Source organism: Antechinus flavipes, chromosome 1, assembly GCF_016432865.1.
Source record: "Antechinus flavipes isolate AdamAnt ecotype Samford, QLD, Australia chromosome 1, AdamAnt_v2, whole genome shotgun sequence".
NCBI lineage: Eukaryota > Metazoa > Chordata > Mammalia > Dasyuromorphia > Dasyuridae > Antechinus > Antechinus flavipes.
Window position 1 is genome coordinate 685,355,238 of NC_067398.1, and position 19,827 is coordinate 685,375,064.

The 19,827-nt window shown below is 39.1% G+C and overlaps 1 protein-coding gene across 7 annotated transcripts in view; it reads left to right on the forward strand.

The window, feature by feature from the left end:
• Window positions 1-19,827, forward strand: part of RIMBP2 (RIMS binding protein 2) — a 494,357-nt gene that overhangs the window by 182,036 nt on the left and 292,494 nt on the right. For all 7 annotated transcript variants that reach the window (XM_051972604.1, XM_051972603.1, XM_051972606.1 and 4 more), the window contains exon 7: window positions 15,049-15,186. In XM_051972604.1, coding sequence (XP_051828564.1) covers window positions 15,049-15,186 — 138 coding nt within the window. The remainder of the gene's footprint in view (window positions 1-15,048; window positions 15,187-19,827) is intronic.

Below are 19,827 nucleotides of genomic sequence, written 5' to 3' on the forward strand. Positions count from 1 at the left end.
TAGTTTTTTACATGACCTTTTTTTAAAAAATCATATCCCTCCCCAGCTCTCCCCAGAGAGCTATCTCTTGTGACAAAGAATGAGTGAGAGAGATATGCGTGTGTGTGTGTGTGTGTGTGTGTGTGTATGAGAGAGACAGAGACAGATAGACAGACAGAGAGAGACAAAGAGAAAGACAGAGAGAGGGAGAGAGGGGAGAGAGAGACAGAGAGAAGGGGAGAGAGAAACAGAGAGAGAGAGAGAGAGAGAGAAAGAGAGAGAGAGAGAGGAGAAGGGAGGGGGAGAGAGACACAAAGAGACAGAGACACAGAGACAGAGACAGAGACTGAGAGACAGAGACAGAGAGATGGAGACTAAGAGACAGAGGCAGACAAAGAGAAAGACAGAGGGGGGGGAGAGAGAAAGAGAGAGAGAGAGAAAGAAGCAAAATTAACAAATACATCAAAAAACTCAATGGTTTAGAGAGACTTAATTTTGCAATCCTGAAGAGAAGTGAAGAAGATTCATTTTCTCCTTTCCTTTGAAGAACAAATCTGATTATTACAAATATACAACATTCTACTCAGTGGTTAAGGGGAGTGTGCAAGGAAGGACAGAATTTGGAATTGAAAGTTTTAAAAAATTAATTCAAAATTTTAAATACAAAACATTCTACTTTTTTGTTTTTTCTTTATAGTTCTTTCCCTTTACTTTGCTTAAGTGAGGGTATATATTTTCCTGCTTCTGCTTACCTCATTTTTATAAGATAATATAATTCTTCTAGTACTTCTCTGAATTCTTCACATTAACTATTGGTTCAGAGAATTAATATTCCATGGCTTTCATGCACCACAATGTCTTTCCATGTTCCCCAACTGATAGCTTTTTGCTTTATTCACAATTCTCTGTTACAACAAAAAAGCTCTGCTCTAAACATTTTGTTGTATATGGGATTTTTCTTTTCATCTTTTTTCTCCTTCAGCCTACCACTCTTAACACCTTACCCACATATATTATATTTATCTGTTTGCATGTTATATATTCTACCCTACTCTCATCCTAATCCCAGTAAAATGGAAGAACCTTGAAGAAGTAGTTGTAGTAGTTCTAGTGCTCAGTACTTAATAGTGCTTAATAAAAACTTGTTGAATTGCAGGATGTCTTAAAATTTCTTAACCTACAAAAAAAATCAAGATGAATCTTTAACCCAAAGGAAAAGTTAAAGCATTTAGCTTTTCTTCCTATTTGCAGCAATATTGTTGTAGGAGTAATTTTTTTTCCTTAATGAGTTTAAACATGATAATATTTTCCTGTAAAGACTGCATGACTCTTTGCAGGAAATATTGAAGGTGATATTCTTATTCAAATCCAGGCTGTTCTAGAAAGTTCTTGAGTCCCTTTTAACTGAAATTCTAGCATTCTGGGATTTTTCTTTAAAAATGCCTTTTGAGATTCCAAGGTATATAGGGAGAACACAGTATTCTCCTCCACCATTCCAAGGGCATTGTACCATAACCAAGACAAATAAGAAATTGTAATATAATTTGCTTCTCTAACTGTACCATTTTGTCTTCGATATTGCTGGAAACTCTATGGAATATTTACACTTCAGCAGTCCAAAAGGGTTTAAGCTGTCAGACAAAAAGTAATGGATGTCATCATCTGTATGAAAAATCAGACCTCGTTCTTGAAACCTTAACTTGACTTTGCACTTTAAGGAAGACAAAGCGAATGCTTCCTAAATTGATTTACTTGGTCTTTGCTTGCTCATTCTTCAGCTGGTTAATTCCAATTGTTGAGTAACTGGCTTCCCCTTGACTTTTGTGAGAAAGTTGTTCTTCTATTTGCCCCATTCATTTTTGCTTCCCAGGCAGTGCTGTTTTTTTCTGTTCAGAAATAGTTCCTGTTGGTGTGGACTAAAGAGAGATTATCAGACTTTGGATAGACTGTAGAGCATAGAATGTTAGAGCTGGAAATGTCCTTAAAATGTAGAATGTTAGGGGGATGAGAGGCCTTAGAACATAGAACATCAGATCTGGAATCTTACAGCACAGAATGTCAGAGGTACAAGGTTACCTTAGCACATGGAATATTAAGGTTAGAAGGGATCTTAGAGCATAGAAGCAGAATTGGGAGGAGCCTTTGTTATTATTTAACTCTGTCACTCATGTCCAACTCTTTGTGACCCCATTTGGGGTTATCTTGGCAAAGATATTAGAGTGTTTTACCATTTCCTTCTTTAACTTATTTTACAGATGAGGAAACTGAGGTAAACAGGCTTAAGTGATTTGCCTAGGGTCACACAGCTAGTAAAGTCCCTGAGGATGGATTTGAATTTAGGAAGATGAATCTTCCTGACCACAGTCCCGGCACTCTATTTACTGCACTACCTAATGTTAGGACATAGAATGTAAGCCTTGGAAATGGCCTTAGGTATCAATTTGTCTAAACCTGATTTATAGATAAATTAAAATGAAGAGAAGGGTCCAGCTATATGAGACAGACTGTCTTGTGAGATAGTAAGTTTCCTATGCTTGAAGTTTCTCAACCAATGTCTGGATGACTTCTTTCATTCAATTCTATGTGTGTTTATTAAACACTGATTCTAGGCACTGGATATACAAAGGTAGAGATAAAACAGTTCCTGTCCTCAAGCACCTGACATGTTAAGAAGGAGGTCGCATATTTAATATGAAGAATGGTTTGGTTATAGTAGAATTGGTTTTCTAAGGACACAATGAGAGGGGAGGAATGAGTGAGTTAGGGACACAAGAGGGCTGGAGCTGGTGTGGATGGCTACAAGGCAGCAGGATCTGAGAGCCAGGGTAGGGAACCTTAACCTGGGCAATCTACAACTGGATCCTAGGAAGTCCAAATGAATCCACAGGGTAAAAGATGATCATATCCCTTGTTGACGTGACTGTGATAGAGTTTTGATTGTTCAACAATAGCAAGGGAAAGGAATGAACATAGGGCTCAGTAAACACTGGGATCCTAATCTTTGAAAGGAGCATGGTACATTTGAGATACTCACTGTCCAGTTATCTGCTAAGTGAGCTCAGCTCCAAGATCCTTACTCAAATTAAGCATCTGTGGAATGATACCTTCCTGCATTAACAATAAAACCTGTTCTCTTATTTTGGTAATAAAGTAATTTTTACTTTGAAAACATTTGTGGGAATCTTAGACAAAAAAAGTGCAAAACCAGGAGCCTTGGCACTTTAGTCTCCAGCAAGCCATCTGGGGACATTTTCAGGGCATCAATTAAACCCCATAATCATTATATTTATTATCTTACACGTTACCTCCTCTCTCTATCTCTGTCTGTCTCTGTCTCTGTATATCTCCGTCTCTTTGTCTCTCTCACGTGATTTGCACAATGGCTGTTTGAATAATGATGATATATGACGCACTCCCCACAACTAGTTGTGTTACTTGTTGGTCTCTGCCTCTTTTGGCAGAGGGTAGTGCCCAAAATTTGTAATTGACAACTTGGTATTAGACATAGCCTTACATCCTAAGAGATAACATTTGTAAAGTATAGCATGAATGTTAATTATTATTATTCGTTTGTGTATTCATTTGTTTATTTATATATCACCTCCATCCTTTTTTTTTTTTTTTGTTAATATTCCAGTTTTATGTTTCATCTAGATTGTGACCTTTTATCATGGAAATCTTTCCATAAACATAGATAAGATTTCATCTCTAATTTTATAGTCTTTAGGGAGTTGCTTGAGACACTGATGGGCTAAGTAACTTGCCTGTGATCACATGGCTAATATTGAGGTGTTAGAGGGAGATCTTCCTGATTTCAAGGACAACTCTCTAGAAATCTGGTAGATAGATGGATGATAAATGGATAACAGTTGACTTTATTAACACATAGAAAGAGGTACTTGTAAGGATATCTATCTATATCTATATCTCCCTAGGAACTACATATATTTGTATATCCTATTTAGCACAGTGTTCATCCCCCTACAAGAAATAAACTCCTTTAGAGATGAAATCACAATTTTTTTGTCTTTTTTTCTTTTATCCTCCATACCTATAAGTATGAGGCAATGAGGTATAGTAGAGAAATGATCTGGAAGTTAAGAGGACTTGGATTCAAGTCTTGTCTCTGAAACATACTGTCTGAATGACCCTGGGCAAGTTATTAAGTCTTACTCAGCCTCAGTTTCCTCCTCTATAAAATAGGGTCCCTTATCTTAAAAAAAATTATTATAGCTTTTTATTTACAAAACATATGCATGAATAATTTTTCAACAGTGACCCTTGCAAAACTTTCTGTTCCAACTTTTCATGGGGTCCCTTATCCAAAGGAGTTTCTTCCCTGAAAAATGTCTATTGAGGCTGTACTAAATTCAGGACCAGTGATTAGGGGCTGTTAGGGGCAATCCAACTGCCCAGGTTCTCAATCATGGTCCTGGACTCTCTACAATGGGATATGATAACACTATTATTAGTAATAATGATGGAATGAATTGCTAGTAAGTAAATCATATAATTAGGAGATACATTAGTAATAATGCTATATTATTAATAATAATGATGAGAGGCAGTGTGGTATGGGTAGAAGAGTGATTATTTGTAAACCCAAAAGATCTGTGTTCCTGTCTCATCTCTAACCGGTACAATACTGCTCATGTGACTAAACCCTACAGTGCTCCCAGCTACTTTTCTAAGTCTATAGATACATTTTAGAGAAGATTCTACCTGAATTGGCAGAGAAAACTTCCTCACCTGGGAGTTTTCAATAATATGGAAATTACAAGTTCAATCCCTGCTTCTATCCTAGTAGTAATCATAGCTAATATTTATAACACTTTAAGGTTTACAAAGTACCTCCTTCACAATAGCTCAAGGCAGGCAGGAGGTCCAAATTACATATTTCTATTATTCATGATTCCCCTTAGAACCAGAATATAGCTTCAAGATTTTTTTTAATCTACCACTTAACCTCATATCCTCGGCTCCAATCTCAGATCTTCCTTGCTGCATGGAATTATTTCTCTTTTCTGCCTTTTCCATTATCTCGGGCACCAGGGAAACAGATGTTAATGAAAACTGTAAATGATCTGTTTGGGGGATGACAAAGTCAGCTTTGAATACAGATACTCTTAATGATTATGTGGATGCAAGAAAAGGGGATGGAGAAGGAGAGAGGCTCAGAGCTTCCAGGCCTGGTAGTCATTTTCTAAAGAGTCTGTGCCATTCCACCACCCTTTAATAATCCTTTGGCCTTTATAAACCTATAGTCCCTTGATACTCTCTTCCACTGCTTAAAACACTCCTACTACTAGTATGACCACTAGTACTGCTACTATTACTATTACTAATACTGCTGCTATTGCTACTGCTACCACCACCATAACCACCACTACTACCATTACAACCATCACTTTCACTACCATTACCATTATTACTATTACTACTGCTGCTGCTGCTATTGCTACTCCTAGGATTAGTACTAACGTACTGGTATTGCTACTATTACTTCTGTGCTATTACTACTACTAGTACTACTGCTACTGCTACTATTGCTGTTGTAATTAAGACTACTACTAACTGCTACTGCTGCTGCTGCTATTACTACTACTACTAGTACTACTACTCCTGCATTTATATGGCTCTTTAAAGTCTGCAAAACTTTTTAAGTGTTATATCAGTTAAACAATCAATCAACCAACATTTGAATGAGCTGGACCTGGACAAATGTGAGGGACTTTGTAGATTTAGAATTCATAAGATGGAGGCCCAATAGAAGTAGAACAGGGTTTAGCCAAAGGATCTGGGTCTGCATACTAATTCTGGTGCTTAGTACCAGTTCAACCTTGGGCAAGTCACTTATCCTCACTGAACCGCAGTTTCCTCATCTGTAAGTTGTGGAAGTTGGACTAGATGGTCTTTAGGGTCATGGGCAGCTCTAGGTCTATGATCTTCTGATCTCCTTTGAGGGCATAAACATGCTTTACTTCTCTGGTTTCTTCCTCGACATGACCTTCACAAAATAAGATTTTGATTTTAGGGGTGGGAGTAAAGAGAGAAAGGAGAAGAGGAGGAGGAGGAGGAGAGGGGAGTAGAGAGAGAGAGACAGACAGAGATAGACACAGAGAGACAGACAGAGATAGACACAGAGAGACAGAAAAACACACAGAGAGACAGAGATGGAGAGACGGGGAGAGAGAGAGAGAGAGAGAGAGAGAGAGAGAGAGAGAGAGAGAGAGAGAGAGAGGAAGGGAGGGAGGGAGGGAGGAAAAGAGGGAAGGAGAGAGGAAGGGAAGGAGGGAAAGGAAGAGAGAAAGAGGGAGGGAGGGATAGGGAGAGAGACAGAGGAAGAGGGAGAAAAGAGGGGAGAGAGAGGAGAGAAGGGAAAGCGAGGGAAGGAGGAACAACAAAACGGGGAAGGGGGGACCCCTCTCTGCCATGTTTATCCAAAGCCTATTTGCGAGAATAGAAGTTTTGCAAGCTTGCAGAGCTGACGGACAACTGAACTGCGAGTAGATAAAAAGTCTTCCTTTTATCTGAATGCCTCATTAGGAGGGATACAGCGTGGGCCGAATTGTTCCCATTTGGGGATTGAATTACTGTCCTATTCAGCTGATACAAAGAAGCTATTGGTCCCGCTTAGGTAGCACATGAATAAGTAACTAGCCTTCCAGGGAGAGAGGCAGAGGGAGTCCTGGCTCTGGAGGTGAAGAGGCCCCCGCCGTGCACTAGGGGCCGGGCTCAGGCCACATCCAGGGTTCGGATCAGAAAGAACCCCAGCGGTCCAAGCGGCTAGGACTGTGTCGCAGGCCCAGGTTACAGCTCGCAGTTCGTAAGTACGGGCATTTTTCCGGAAAGAGCCGATCTGGGAGCCTGGTGGGCTGACGCGGTGATCCACAGTGAGGGAAGGGAAGCAGCAGAAGCTTTGGCCAGAGATCACCGACTCTGGGTTCGAATCCCTGTAGTGATGAGTTCTATCCCATGAGCTCTTGCAGAAGGGACTTCTCTTCCCGCGATCTATTTTGTCCTCCGTAAAAGCCTGGGGTGGGAGTGGAGGAGGCTGAGGACTCTTGCAATCCCTTCTAGCCGTAGATCTATGATCTATGATTCTTAAGTGGATCTGGGGAGAGAGAGAGAGAGAGAGAGAGAGAGAGAGAGAGAGAGAGAGAGAGAGAGAGAGAGAGAGAGAGAGAGAGAGAGAGAATGTGTTTTCAAATCTTACCTCTCCGGTTTTCCCGGCTCTGAAGGACTTCTTCCTTCACCAGTCTAAGCCTCATCTGCAAAAAGAAGGAATTGCAACTGTAAACAGGGAGCCTAGGATTTCTGTTCAGATAGTCTCCACTGAATTAGGGGCTGCTGGGTGCAGCCGGAGACCAGGGGACGTACCGGATGACGGCCTGGGGGAATCCACGCGGACTCCCGGCCTTTACACTGGGAACATTTAATCCCAGGGGCTCTAGGCAACATTTGTTCTGACTTTGTCTGACGTACAGTATCGTGTTACATGCAGGCTAGTCCCAGTTTCTCTTCTCATCCTTACCCAGTGGCCAAGCAGGGGACTGAATGAGCAGCAACATTTCTTTAGAGATTTAAAGTTTTGCAAAGCTCTCAACAGGCACAGTCTCACATGAACTTTGGTGGTCAGAGTGCCGGGGCTGGGAGTCAGGAAAACCTGGGTTCAGATACCCCATCTCTGTCACTTACCAGCTCTATGCCTGGGCCACTCATCTATAAAATGAGGACCTAATCAGTACTATGAAGTTGTCTCAGTTTCCCTATCTATACAATGGGGCTAATAATACTCGTAGTAACTTCCTCAGGGATTTTTTGTTGTTGTTCAAATGAGATAATGTGTATAAAGTGTTTTGCAAACTCTAAAGTGTTAGATATACTGCATGTTCCAAAAGCCTTAGTGAAATTTTTAGCTTAATAACTTAAACCAGCACTAAGACTTTTGGGATATCTTATATAGGGTTTTTTTTAAAGGGGATGTATATGATTTGACCTATGGTTTTACTTTCCACCAATGCCAGTCATCAACTCCTTTGTAATTTAAGAATCTTTGGTCACTAGAAGTTAATAGCTAATCACTAATATTTAATAGAGCATTTTTTGGTATTCATACACAGACATACACACACACTTACATACAGATATATGTGTGAGTATATATACATATACATATCTCCTCTCTTCTCCTCTCCTTTCCTTTCCTCTCCTCTCCTCTCTTCTCTGACACACACACACACACACACACACACACACACACACACACACATTCTCACTCACAAAATCAAAATTTTCCAAAAGAGAAAATTGAGATCTAGGGGAGTACCTTATCCAGCATTGAACAGTCAGTATGTGTCAGAGAGAGAATTTGAACTTAGATCTTTCTGACTCTGAGATCTGATTTCTATCCACTACAACATGCTTCTTCTCTAATAAGAATAATAATGATTAATTATAATTTTAGAAAAAAATACAAAATAATTTATTGTATAATGTATAATAAACAATTTATTATGTATAATATATAATAAACATTATATAAAATGCTAGGTGGCTCAATGGATGGAGGTGTTGGGCTTGGACTCAAGAAGACTCATCATCATGAATTGAAATCTGTGGTCAAGATACTTAATATGCGTGTGATCCTGGGCAAGTCACCTAATATTGTTTGCCTCAATTTTCTCATCTGAAAAATGAGATGGAGAAGCAAAAAAAAATGAAATCAGGAAAAGTTGTACTTTACTGAAATAACTGAACAACAACAACAAAAATAATGCTTTATTAGAAATAATTATTTTTATTGTAGAAACCATGTCACCATAAGGATGGAGATCTTGCTTTGAAGTCCAGGGTTGACACCTCAATGTCTTGGCTTTTATTCTGCCTCTGGCATCTAATGGCTGTGTGATTCTGGGCAAGCTACTCTGCCTCTCAAGGTTCAAGGCAACTCTCTATGACTCTAAGCTGCAGAAGGATCACTGATCTTCCTTAGTTGCCACGAGAGAGCCAGAAATATTTCTCTATATAGATAGAATCCCTGTTCTAGACAAGGAAAAAACTCCACTATCATCAGCAGAATGCTAAGACTGAGCTAGTTAAACTTTTCAGAGAATTGAGAAGATGAACAATATTATTCTTTCAAATCAGCCTTTCTGGAGTGTCGCTTCTATTTATGAAGTTCATGGACATGAATACTTTTCTGGATGTCAGAAAGCTAGGAAGCCTGCTTGTCTCTTCCAACCAGAAAATTCATTTTCATCTTCTCCATGTAGAGAAAATCCTGCCATAGATGGGTAAACAAAGTGGACAGGATTTGCGTAACCCAGGAAGGGTTAGAAAGTCAGAACTTTTACTCAAGAGAATTCACATCATGCTCTTAGCTGAGGGTGTTTTTCTAGAGGCGAGCAGGTGGGTGGTGTTTTATGTTTCTCCAGGTAGTTTATGACAGGCAGTAAAAATACATCAATAAATCTTTATTTTCAGACCCGGAGTAGCCCGATCAGCTCTGTTAATTAAAACTTTGTCTGAAGTGGCATTTGATAGTTCAATAGTCACTGCTTTTGATTCATTAGGGGTTGGTTTTGTTCAACCCCTCCGAGGCACTGCTGGGTTGACTGCTTCTGAATTAATAATAGCCACACTTCCAGCTTCCCATCGAGAGAAGTCTTTCATCTTTTAAGAGTTTTACAAACCCCAACAACTCTTCTGATATCCTGGTGAGGCAGGGCCTGTTTTCCTTATGGGAAGGGGCAGCATAAGGTTATAAGACTTTGTTTTCAGTGTGACTCTGACCTGTACTGGCTGTGTGACCTTGGAGGAAAGCCTATAATCTCTTGGAACCCCGGATACTGTGTGGTTGAACTGGTAAACCAAAGGATGAAAACTAGGAAGGGATGCCACAGAAGAGATAACAGATGAGAGGAACTCAAGATTCTGCATGAAAGATGAGGATGAAAAGGTGTAACAGGACTGAGACGTAAGGAGAGATTAGCAGTTAGGTTGCATAGGGGATAGAGTTCTGGACATGGAGTCAGAAAGCTGTTTGTTAGGTCATGTTTAGTTCTTTGTGATCTTATTTGGGTTTTGATTGGTAGAAATATTGTAGTGGTTTGTCATTTCATTTTCCAGCTTGTTTTACAAATGAGGAAACTGAGGCAAACAGGATTAAGTGTCACACAACTAATATGTGTCCTAGGCTGGATTTGAACTAATGAAAATGATTCTTTCTAAATCCAGGCCCAGAACTCTATCCACTGTACCATAAAACTGCCCCAGTGGGGGTGTGAATGGTCCTATAGAAATGCTATCATTGTTAGCTACTTCTATAAGGATAAGAAGCTGTACTCAGAGAGGAGTGTTAGAATTCTATTTTATCTGTGGAGTTAAGGCTGAGGGTTGTGTTAATGGCATGTCCGTCCCTGTATGTGGGTATAAGCCAAGCAATGATGGAGGTCATGGAAGATTAGCAGACTGATGACCTGGGAAGTCAAGGTGTTTAAGGGGACATTGATAAGTGGATCAAAATGGGTAACTACAGCAATGGTCAGCACAAAAAGGAAAGCCAGTAGAATAGAGACTGAACTTGAAAAAGGAGGGAAAATAACCTGAGGGTCAGTAGATAATTGCAACAAGGAGAAAAGGTGGCAAAGGGACAGTCTCGAAATGGGAGCGAGAAGCAAAGAATATGATTTCTTCTGGATGAATGCTCCAGGGGGCATGAGAGAAAACATATCTATACAAGAACTCAGTTCTACTCCATCATAGCCGATAGTCTCCTCTGCTCTCCCATTCCATTCTGTCATCTGCAATCATCATGCTATTTTCTTAAATCCACCATATGCATACATATTTATACAATTATCTTGCTGCACAAGAAAAATCAAATCAAATAGGAAAAAAATGAGAAAGAAAATAAAATGCAAGCAAACAAAAACAAAAAGCTTGAAAACGCCATATTGTGATCCACACTCAGTTAGTTCCCACAGTCCTGTCTCTGGGTGCAGATGGCTCTCTTCATCACAAAATCATTGGAACTGGCCTGAATCATCTCATTATTGGAAAGAACCACATCCATTAGTATTGATCATCATGTAATATTTTTGTTGCCATGGACAATGATCTCCTGGTTCTGCTCACTTCACTTGGCATCAGTTCATATAAATCTCTCCAGGCCTCTCTGAAATCATTCTGATTCTAGAGTCCAGCCACACTGGCTCTATTCCCTCATACTCAACTCGCCATTTCCTGTCTCTGTGTCTTGGTACTGGTTCTACTCCATGCATCCTCATTCACAATTCTTGCAATTCTTCTTTTCCTTCAAGAATCAATTCAGGAACTATCTTATTCACTTCTCATGCTGAAGCCTTCTCCTCCTCATTTCCCCATGTATCTATCTATCTACCTATCTATCTATCTATCTATCTATCTTGTTAATAAAAACAAATAGTTTTTCTCATTGTATGTAAGTTTCTCAAAGACCATGAATGTATTTTCAGTACCCTGCTTGACACACAGTAAATACTTCATGAATCTTGGTTGATCCATTGGTACTGTCTTTCTGATAGGATATAATCTCCTTGAAGAAAGGGAGCCTTTTCCTTTTGTCATTGAATGCACATAATTGAGTGTCTGGAACATAGTAAGTGCTTAATAAATGACCATGTTTGAGTAGCTTGTCTATTGTTGAATTCTTTCCCTCATATACAGACCTCTTCTATTTTTCTCTCTATACTGTGAGGTTTGGGAATGGAAAGTGGGATCGTTGGCTTTGGGATCTTCTTCTGAAAGAGCTGTAGCTTCCATTTGCCCCTTGTATATCCTCTTCATCTTATGAAATTATTGTTGTGAAATTGAAAAGAAGAGACACACACAGAGAGAAAGAGAGACAGAGATAAAGACAGAGAAATCAAAAGAGATGCACAGAGATGGAGATACACACAGAGAAAGAGAGACAGAGAGAACAGAGAAATAGAGAGGCAGAGACACATAGAGAGACCCAGAAAGAGAGACAGACAGACACAGAGAAATAGAGACAGAGAGTTAAGAGAGACAGAGAAACACAGAGATGCACACAAAGATGGATACACACACAGAGAACAGAGATAGAGAGATAGACAAAGAGTCAGACACACATAAGGAGAGATGTACATAGAGAAAGACAGAGAGAACAGAGATAGAGAGATAGATTAAAAAAGAGAGACAAAGACACACAGAGGTGCACACAAAGATCCAGAGAGACATTTAAAGGGAGATACAGAGAATGACAGAAATAGAGAGACAGAGAAACACAGAGATGTACACAGAGAGAGACGGAGACACAGAAACACATAGATGAATACAGAGAAAGAGACAGAGAACAGAGATAGACAAAGAGAGACAGAGAGATAGATGGAGACAAAGAGAAAGACAGACAGACAGAAAGAGGCAGAAACAGACAGCAGAGAAATGGAGAAAGGCAGAGAAAGAGACAAAGATGTAGACATAGATAGACACACACACACACACACACACACACACACAAAGACAGAGACAAAGACAAAAATAGAGAAATAAACACTGACACTCATATTCACACACACAGAGAAAGAGAAAGAGGGAGGAAGAAAGACACACACAGACAGACACAGACACACAGAGACAAAGTGTAAGCCCCTTGTTATGTTGTGGCTAATGAAGGGAACATGAAGGTTAATCGAATTTAGCGATTACTGCCCTAGAGTTATTGGGGAGAAATGAGAAACGACGGATCATTTGCCTTAACCAATTTGCCAGTGTTTATTGATTTTTATTAATTAATTCAGCCAATAATCAGACTGCCCATAAGCCACTTGCCTCTGGTCATGTTGCGTAATTATAGATGCTTCTAACGGAAATTCTAGCTAAGTAATGAGTTGTTGGTCCCTGTCCAGATTCCAGAATACCTTATAGCTAATGATGGTGATGGTAATTGGCATGTATATAACTCCTCACAGTCTCCAAATTACTTTATATCCATTACCTTATTAAAATCTCACAGCAATCCTGGGAGGAAATGGCTCCGAGTATTATATCTTCTTGCAAATGCTAGAACTGAAATTCAGAGAGCCTTACCCATGTCACGTAGCTTATAAGTATCAGAGGGAGGATTAGAACCTATGCTCGTAAGGTCCTTCTTTTGACTAGTGCTGATATCATTGGATCTTTAAACTACTCCTTTGGGCAGGTATGTAATATCAGAAAAAGGACTCAAGAATCTGTGAAACCTTTGGTTCACTATTTCTGCAAATCCTTTGCAGGGATTTAAAAATAATGATATTCACTTTTATTGTAAATTCATCATTAGTTCAGATAGATGCTGGACTGACTTAGAAACTCCTGAGTTCAAATTCTGCCTGAGACATTTACTAGCTCTGTGAGCAAGTAACTTAATTTCTCTTAATTTCCTCATCTACAAAAGAGATATTAGGAATACTTGTGATGTGGACTTTGAGCTTACTCTCTTCCCTTGTCAAGAAGCCCAGCTGGGTATTATCAGACATAACTGAGACCCAGACTATCCGATTTGTAGAGAGTGATTTGAAAGACTGAAATTCTATGGGCCTCCATTGTCTATCCTTCCAACCCCTGGGTATCTGTAAACAATCTTTGAGATATTAATTAGCATATCTTTAGACAGATCTGGGGCTTGATCATTCGAGTATATTCCATCTGACTCCTCTTTGGTCTCTCCCTCTGAGTTACTAATTTTTTCCCTGGTACTTTCCCTTCTCCCTTGAGAAACCCTTAAGGTTGTATTTCCCTCCTAAAGATGTACCCACGATGAAGATCTTTGCTAGATCTTTTTCAGGACTAAGCCCACTATGAAGTATTCTTCTCTTTGTCTCTGTCTCTCTGTTCTCTCTCTTTCTGTCTTTCTCTCTGTCTCTGTTTCTCTGCCTCTGTCTCTATTTCTGTTTCTATCTCTCTGTCTCTGTCTCTCTTTGTCTCTTCCCCTTATAGTGTCCTCCATTTAATGGTGTCTTTCTCCTTACTACAGCTAACTCTGGTTAGTCTGCTAAACAGAGTATGAATTTAAGCTGCTAATCAATGGCGCACACTCAGGCCTCAGAGAATATTCCTTTGATGTATTCTTCAAAACTCCTTTCCTTGGTAATCCCATTGCTCTTCCAACTCTATTTCATATTTGCTGCTCCTGGTGCCTATTTTATCTCTCCATTTATTCTGTAACCTCTTTTCCTAAATAAACTTACCTTTTGGCAAAGAGAATGGCCATTGTGAATTTGTCATGTTTATTTTGAACCAGGAATTGCTACCTTGACCTCATTACCTGTCTCCCTAGATGGCTGTGAGAACCAAATGATATAACATGCAAAGTTTTTCCAAACCTTACAGGACTGTATTTGTCCTGTAAATGCTAGTGACGTGTTAGTAGTTTTCAGATGTGCAAAATGCTTTCCTCACAATTAGCTATGTGAGATAGGTAATACAAATATTATCACTCCCATTTATGGATGAAGAAACTGAGACTCCAAGAATTTAAATGAATTGCTCACCAGCACATAGCTAATCAGTATCTGATTTTCAATTCAAACTGTAGACCCCTGATTCCCATCCAAGTGCTTTATCCTCTTAAGTCACTGGGATGTGGCCCTGAGGACTTTTTTCCTCATGCAATAAGTCAAATTTTGGGGCTTGACTATTCCTTATAATAACTGCTATAGTAGATAAAGGATTAGACTCTGGATTTAGAAAACATGGGACCAGATCCAATCTGTGTGACTATGGGCAAGTCACTCAAACCTAATTTCTTCATCTACAAAATGGGCAGTATAAATAGCTGTCTCCTTTTTCCATTACAAGGAAGCAGAACAAGTGAAAGCCCTGAGCTAAGAGACCAATTTTGCTTACCTTGCTCTTTGGTCCACTTATTGTATATTAAATCCATTGAGCTCAATGCCTGCATAAAAAAAATGGGTTCAATAATTCCTCCTCTTGCTAACCTTACAAGGGTGTTGAGAAGGCTAAGTGAGAAGAGAAAATGAAAAATAATTTCCATTTGGTGATATGTACCTGTTTTTCTTTCCACAGTTCAGAAATGATCTGTACTTGCAACCTGCAGTCCCCCAGAAAGCCTTTGGTCAGTTCCGACTTTTAGAAGAGCGGCCGCGGATTTCCCCAGCCCATGTACCTGCTCTGAACCCAGATCCTCACCATTGGAGCCTTGCAGTAAGTTCTCTTGTTGATCCCTCTCTGAAGCATCAAATGGATGGAACCCTTGCCTGAGAGCTGTGTCTGTTCACTTTGGGGATGGATTCCTTGTGTATGTGATGCTAGATATAAACTCCTTCTAGAACTGACATACCAACTTTGAACTGGAAAACTCTAGCTACAAATGCTACCTTAAACACTTACTATGTAACCTTGGGTAAATGAATTAACTTCCACTAGCCTCAGTTTCCTCATCTATAAAATGGAAGACTTAGATTTGATGCCCTCTTGGTTTTCAATCAATGATCTTGTGATAGTGTGCTGTCTGTGTAAGGTTTAGATGCTGATTATGTTTCTTTTCCTAAGAGGAATCCCATGTTCCGTAATACTGGTACATATGTAAAATGTTTTTCTAGCCCAGGATCCCAAATTGCAGAGTTTGAAAGCTTCATATATGTTGTCTTAAGAAAGATAGGGGTTCCCCCAGAGAGTGGTGAGGGCACATACTCATCAACCTGGGTATCCCACTGGGAATCCCACTGTTTGGACTTTTCCAGGTTGGAGGAAATAGCTGCAGGGACCCAAGCCCTTAAAAACTGGCCATTGACCTGAATTGCCAGGAGAAAAAGGAATGTTTTCTTTTTGTTTATGTGTGACTCTGTCCTTCATTTTCAGATGTCTATTTTTCTCTGTCAAGACAATTGCAAGTAGATGATTTATCTGATTTTCTTTCTATATGAAGAAGGCAATGCTTAATTTCACTAGAGCCTGGCTTAGGGCAGTTTTCCTTAATGCAAAAAGTAGACCAGATTCACGGGCAGAAGTCCAGTAATATTCTCGTTGGTGTGGTACATAAAGTGCTAAAGTCTGAGTCTGAAAAACATGGATTCCAGGATACTCGCCTGCATGACAAAGGGCAAGTTCCTTTAACCTCTCCAACCTTCACTTTCCCCATCTGTAAATTCTAAATAATAACAATTGAACCTATTTTATTTTGGTCATTGTGGACCTCAAATATCTGAAATTCTTTTCAAATCTGAAATTCTTCTATAAACATAAGCTATTATTTTTTATTATTTCCATGCATGAGCCCTATAAGTGTTGAAGGGACTAGCTATAAAGGTCAAGGTATTGTTTATTTTCTCCAAGAATGGCAAGAAAAATGTGTTTGATCCAACTATGCAAAAATAGAACTTAATTTGAAAAAGTCTCATTAGGCAGGGTCTTTGGAGAAGAGTTTCTAGGAAGATCATTTAAAAAATTGTATCATCATCATCACTGCCCCTTCCTCCTCCACCATCATCATGACCACCATCATTAGCATTATCATTGCTTATATAATTAAATTGAGCATTGTGCCAGCTACTTCTGGGATCTGTAATGATGAAATGCTTCCTTAAAATGGTCCTCAGCCCTTCAAGGTGTGTCATCATCAGAGCTTTTGTGGAAGTGGTTTATCAAAAGAGGAAATGACAAGAAATCTAATGAGATTTTAGGCTACATTAAAGAAATAGAAGATCCCAGAATAAAGATGCTGAAGGCAGAGTACATCTGGAGTATTGAGTTCAGTTCTGAATGCCACAATTTAGGAAAGACATTGAAAAGTCCTGCAGAGGAGGACAACCAGGATAGTATTAATATTTTAAAAATAAACCATAATAGTATAATTCACATTTCTATGATGCTTTAAATATTACAAAAACACTTTGTATACATCATTTTCTTTTATCTCATATCAACTCTGTTTAGTCAAAAAAAAAGACAGACATGAATTCATGTTAAAGAATAAATAATTGAAGAAAGTATGAATGCTATTCCAGAGAAGAGAAGAAATAATCATATTTTTTAGTATCTGAAGGGTTATCAGGTAGCAGAAGAGTTAAGGTTCATTTTACTTGACTCTAAAAAGCAGACTAGTAAAAAATAGTAAGATAGTAAAAAAATCCTTCTCACGATGGGAGCTGTCCAAAAGTGGACATCTGTGGAGGTGATGGGCTGCCCCTCATTGAAGGTCTGGATATTGTTTATTTGCTGAAGGGATTCTTTTTCCTGGTTTGGTATAGTTTCATGTTACAGTTTAGACTAGAAGACTGCTTTTGTCTCTTTCAAATCTGAAATTCTGTGATGCTATGAATATGGAGAAAAAGAAGGTCATTCTTTCAATAAGAGCTTACATAGGTTGGAAATTTCTCTCTCTTCTCCCTGGGTTGCAGGCAGGTTATACAGAGAATTTATTATCTACTTTTTTTTGGACTGTGTCACAGAATGTCTAATTGGGACCAGGTTCTGTTCCCATTTTGAAAGCATTAGAGAACCTTGGTGAGTGCATATGGGGTTTTTTCCCCTCATTTTAAATTTTCTCATTTAAAATTAGCTTCTTATATCTCAGAGTAGAAATGTTGAATGATTCTTGTATGGGTGGTGGTGGAGAAAGCCCAATACATGACTTTCCAAATTGGGAGGCAGACTAATTACTTCTGGAGGTGGTTAGATATTTAATTAAGGGTTGAGGTGGAGGGGGCCAGACAGAAGCATATTTCACAGAGTTTTCTGTTTAGCAGAGAGAAATTTGTCTTCACTTCTATTTCATTGGAGGATTGGTTGAAGGTAGTGGATATGATTAGCTTAGAGAAGGAAAAAAAAGGTAGACATATGGCAATGGTCAGGTATCTGAAGGGCTGTCCTATGGAGAAGGCATTAGAAATTGCGATTCAGCTCTAGAGGACTGAGATCTACAGAAAGGCCAAGTTTAACTTGATATAAAGACAAACTTCCTAAGAACTGGAGCTATCCCAGGTGGAGTAGAGGTGAATTCCTTTTTCTTATTTTGTTTTCAAGTATTACTAGGATGATCATTTATCTGTCAGTTGGAGGGGATTCGATTCATGTATGAATGGGACTCTCCAATTCTGAGATTCTGTGATTTCATTTATAGCACTTAGCACAGTGCCTGGTATACAGTAAGTGCTTAATAAATGCTTAGTGGGTGATTGGCCACTCTGCCCTATATCATGATCAGTCAAACATCATTCCACAGTACTACCAGAATCAGATTAAAGTGTAATTAAGTAATATTTGCCATAATAAATAAAAATATAGCAGAACATAGATGGTGTTTAACGTGTGCTTTTTAAAGTCAATATGCAGCCCGAAAGGATTTTCTCTGTGTGGAGAGTTCTAACAATTTCAGGGATAACTTGGAAGAAAGCTAGTGATTCTCTGAGACAATGCTACAGATATATAATTGGAGATTGGTTCTGGAGTCAAAGCACCCATTTTAAATCCTGCCTATATGATTCTGGGAATGTCACTTAATTTCATCTATAAAATGAGAGGGGTTGAATTAGATGACCTCTAAGTCGATTGCAGCTTTAGATCTATATTCCTTTGATTCTAGAAGGCATTGCAGACATGTACAAGGTGATGGATTGGGTGAGAAGGAATTGTAAATAATTCCATTACCTATGAATCACAGACTATTAGAACTGGCAGAAACCTTAGAGATGTTTTATCTATTTTATACTTGTGCCCTAAAGAGGAAAGGTCTTGCCCTGGATCCCACACCAAGAAAATAAGTAGAGCTGTAGTCTTACCTGTGACATTCCAAGTTTAAGTCCAATGGAGCACCTGCAAAGTACCTTGAACAATGTATTACATTTAATTATGTAATATTTCTGAACTCTTCTGTGCTGTGGGTGGGAGGCGACCATATGGCCATCAGTTTGGTTGGGATATCCACTCTGAATTTGCTCTCAGATTTACCTAAGGAATTGTGTGAACAGCTCCATTCGGCCAGGGAGCTGTTCTTTCAGAATCAAGGTTGGAGAAATATTATCAGTCTTTGCTTTTCTCAAGCAGGTTCCAGGAGTTGGTATCTGTCTGTACCTCAGGACTGACTGTCTCAACATAATGTTATTTCTAGAGGAAATGTTCCCTGAAAGCTGCCCCTGATGCCATCATCCTTCATCATTAGAGCAATTAAGGATTTTAAATTCTCTTCACTTTAAAAAAATTGGAGAGAGAAATCAAGCAGTACAGACATTCTTGTTCTCCCACTCAAAATGCCCACAGTGGTCCATCAAAATTTGCTATTTATTCTTGTTAAGCATGATTCTTTGATGCTTTCCTAAGTCTCGTCTATACTATACTAGCCAAGAAAAAGTACAAGGCTTTAGTTATTTTAATTTCATGGCTGAATATAGACCTAGCAACAAGAGTAGTTTAAATTGCTTAGGAGGTCTTAAAATCTGTTCTGATCTGATGGCTGGTCTCAGCTTTGCCACTGATTTATTGAGTGTTCTTGCTAATTCATTTCCTCTCTCTGATTCCTACTTTTCTCATCTCTGAAAGAGATGTCATGTAACAAAATGGAAAGTGCACACACTATCTCTGGAGTCAAGGACCTGGGTTCAGTTTCTGATTCTGACATGAGCTGTTTTTGTGATCTTGGTGAAGTAACTTAGCCACCCTCAGCCTTAGTTAGCACTAACGCTGTTAGTAAAATGAGGGGTTTGGGGTAGATGTCTCTGAGGCTTTTTCCAGCTTTGAATCTATGGAATTTTTTCAATTTAAAAATTTCATAAGAACCTGCCCGAGATAAGCCTTGATAGAAGCTAAAGATCCCAAGAAGTAACCAGCTTCAATAATCTTTTCCAGAGA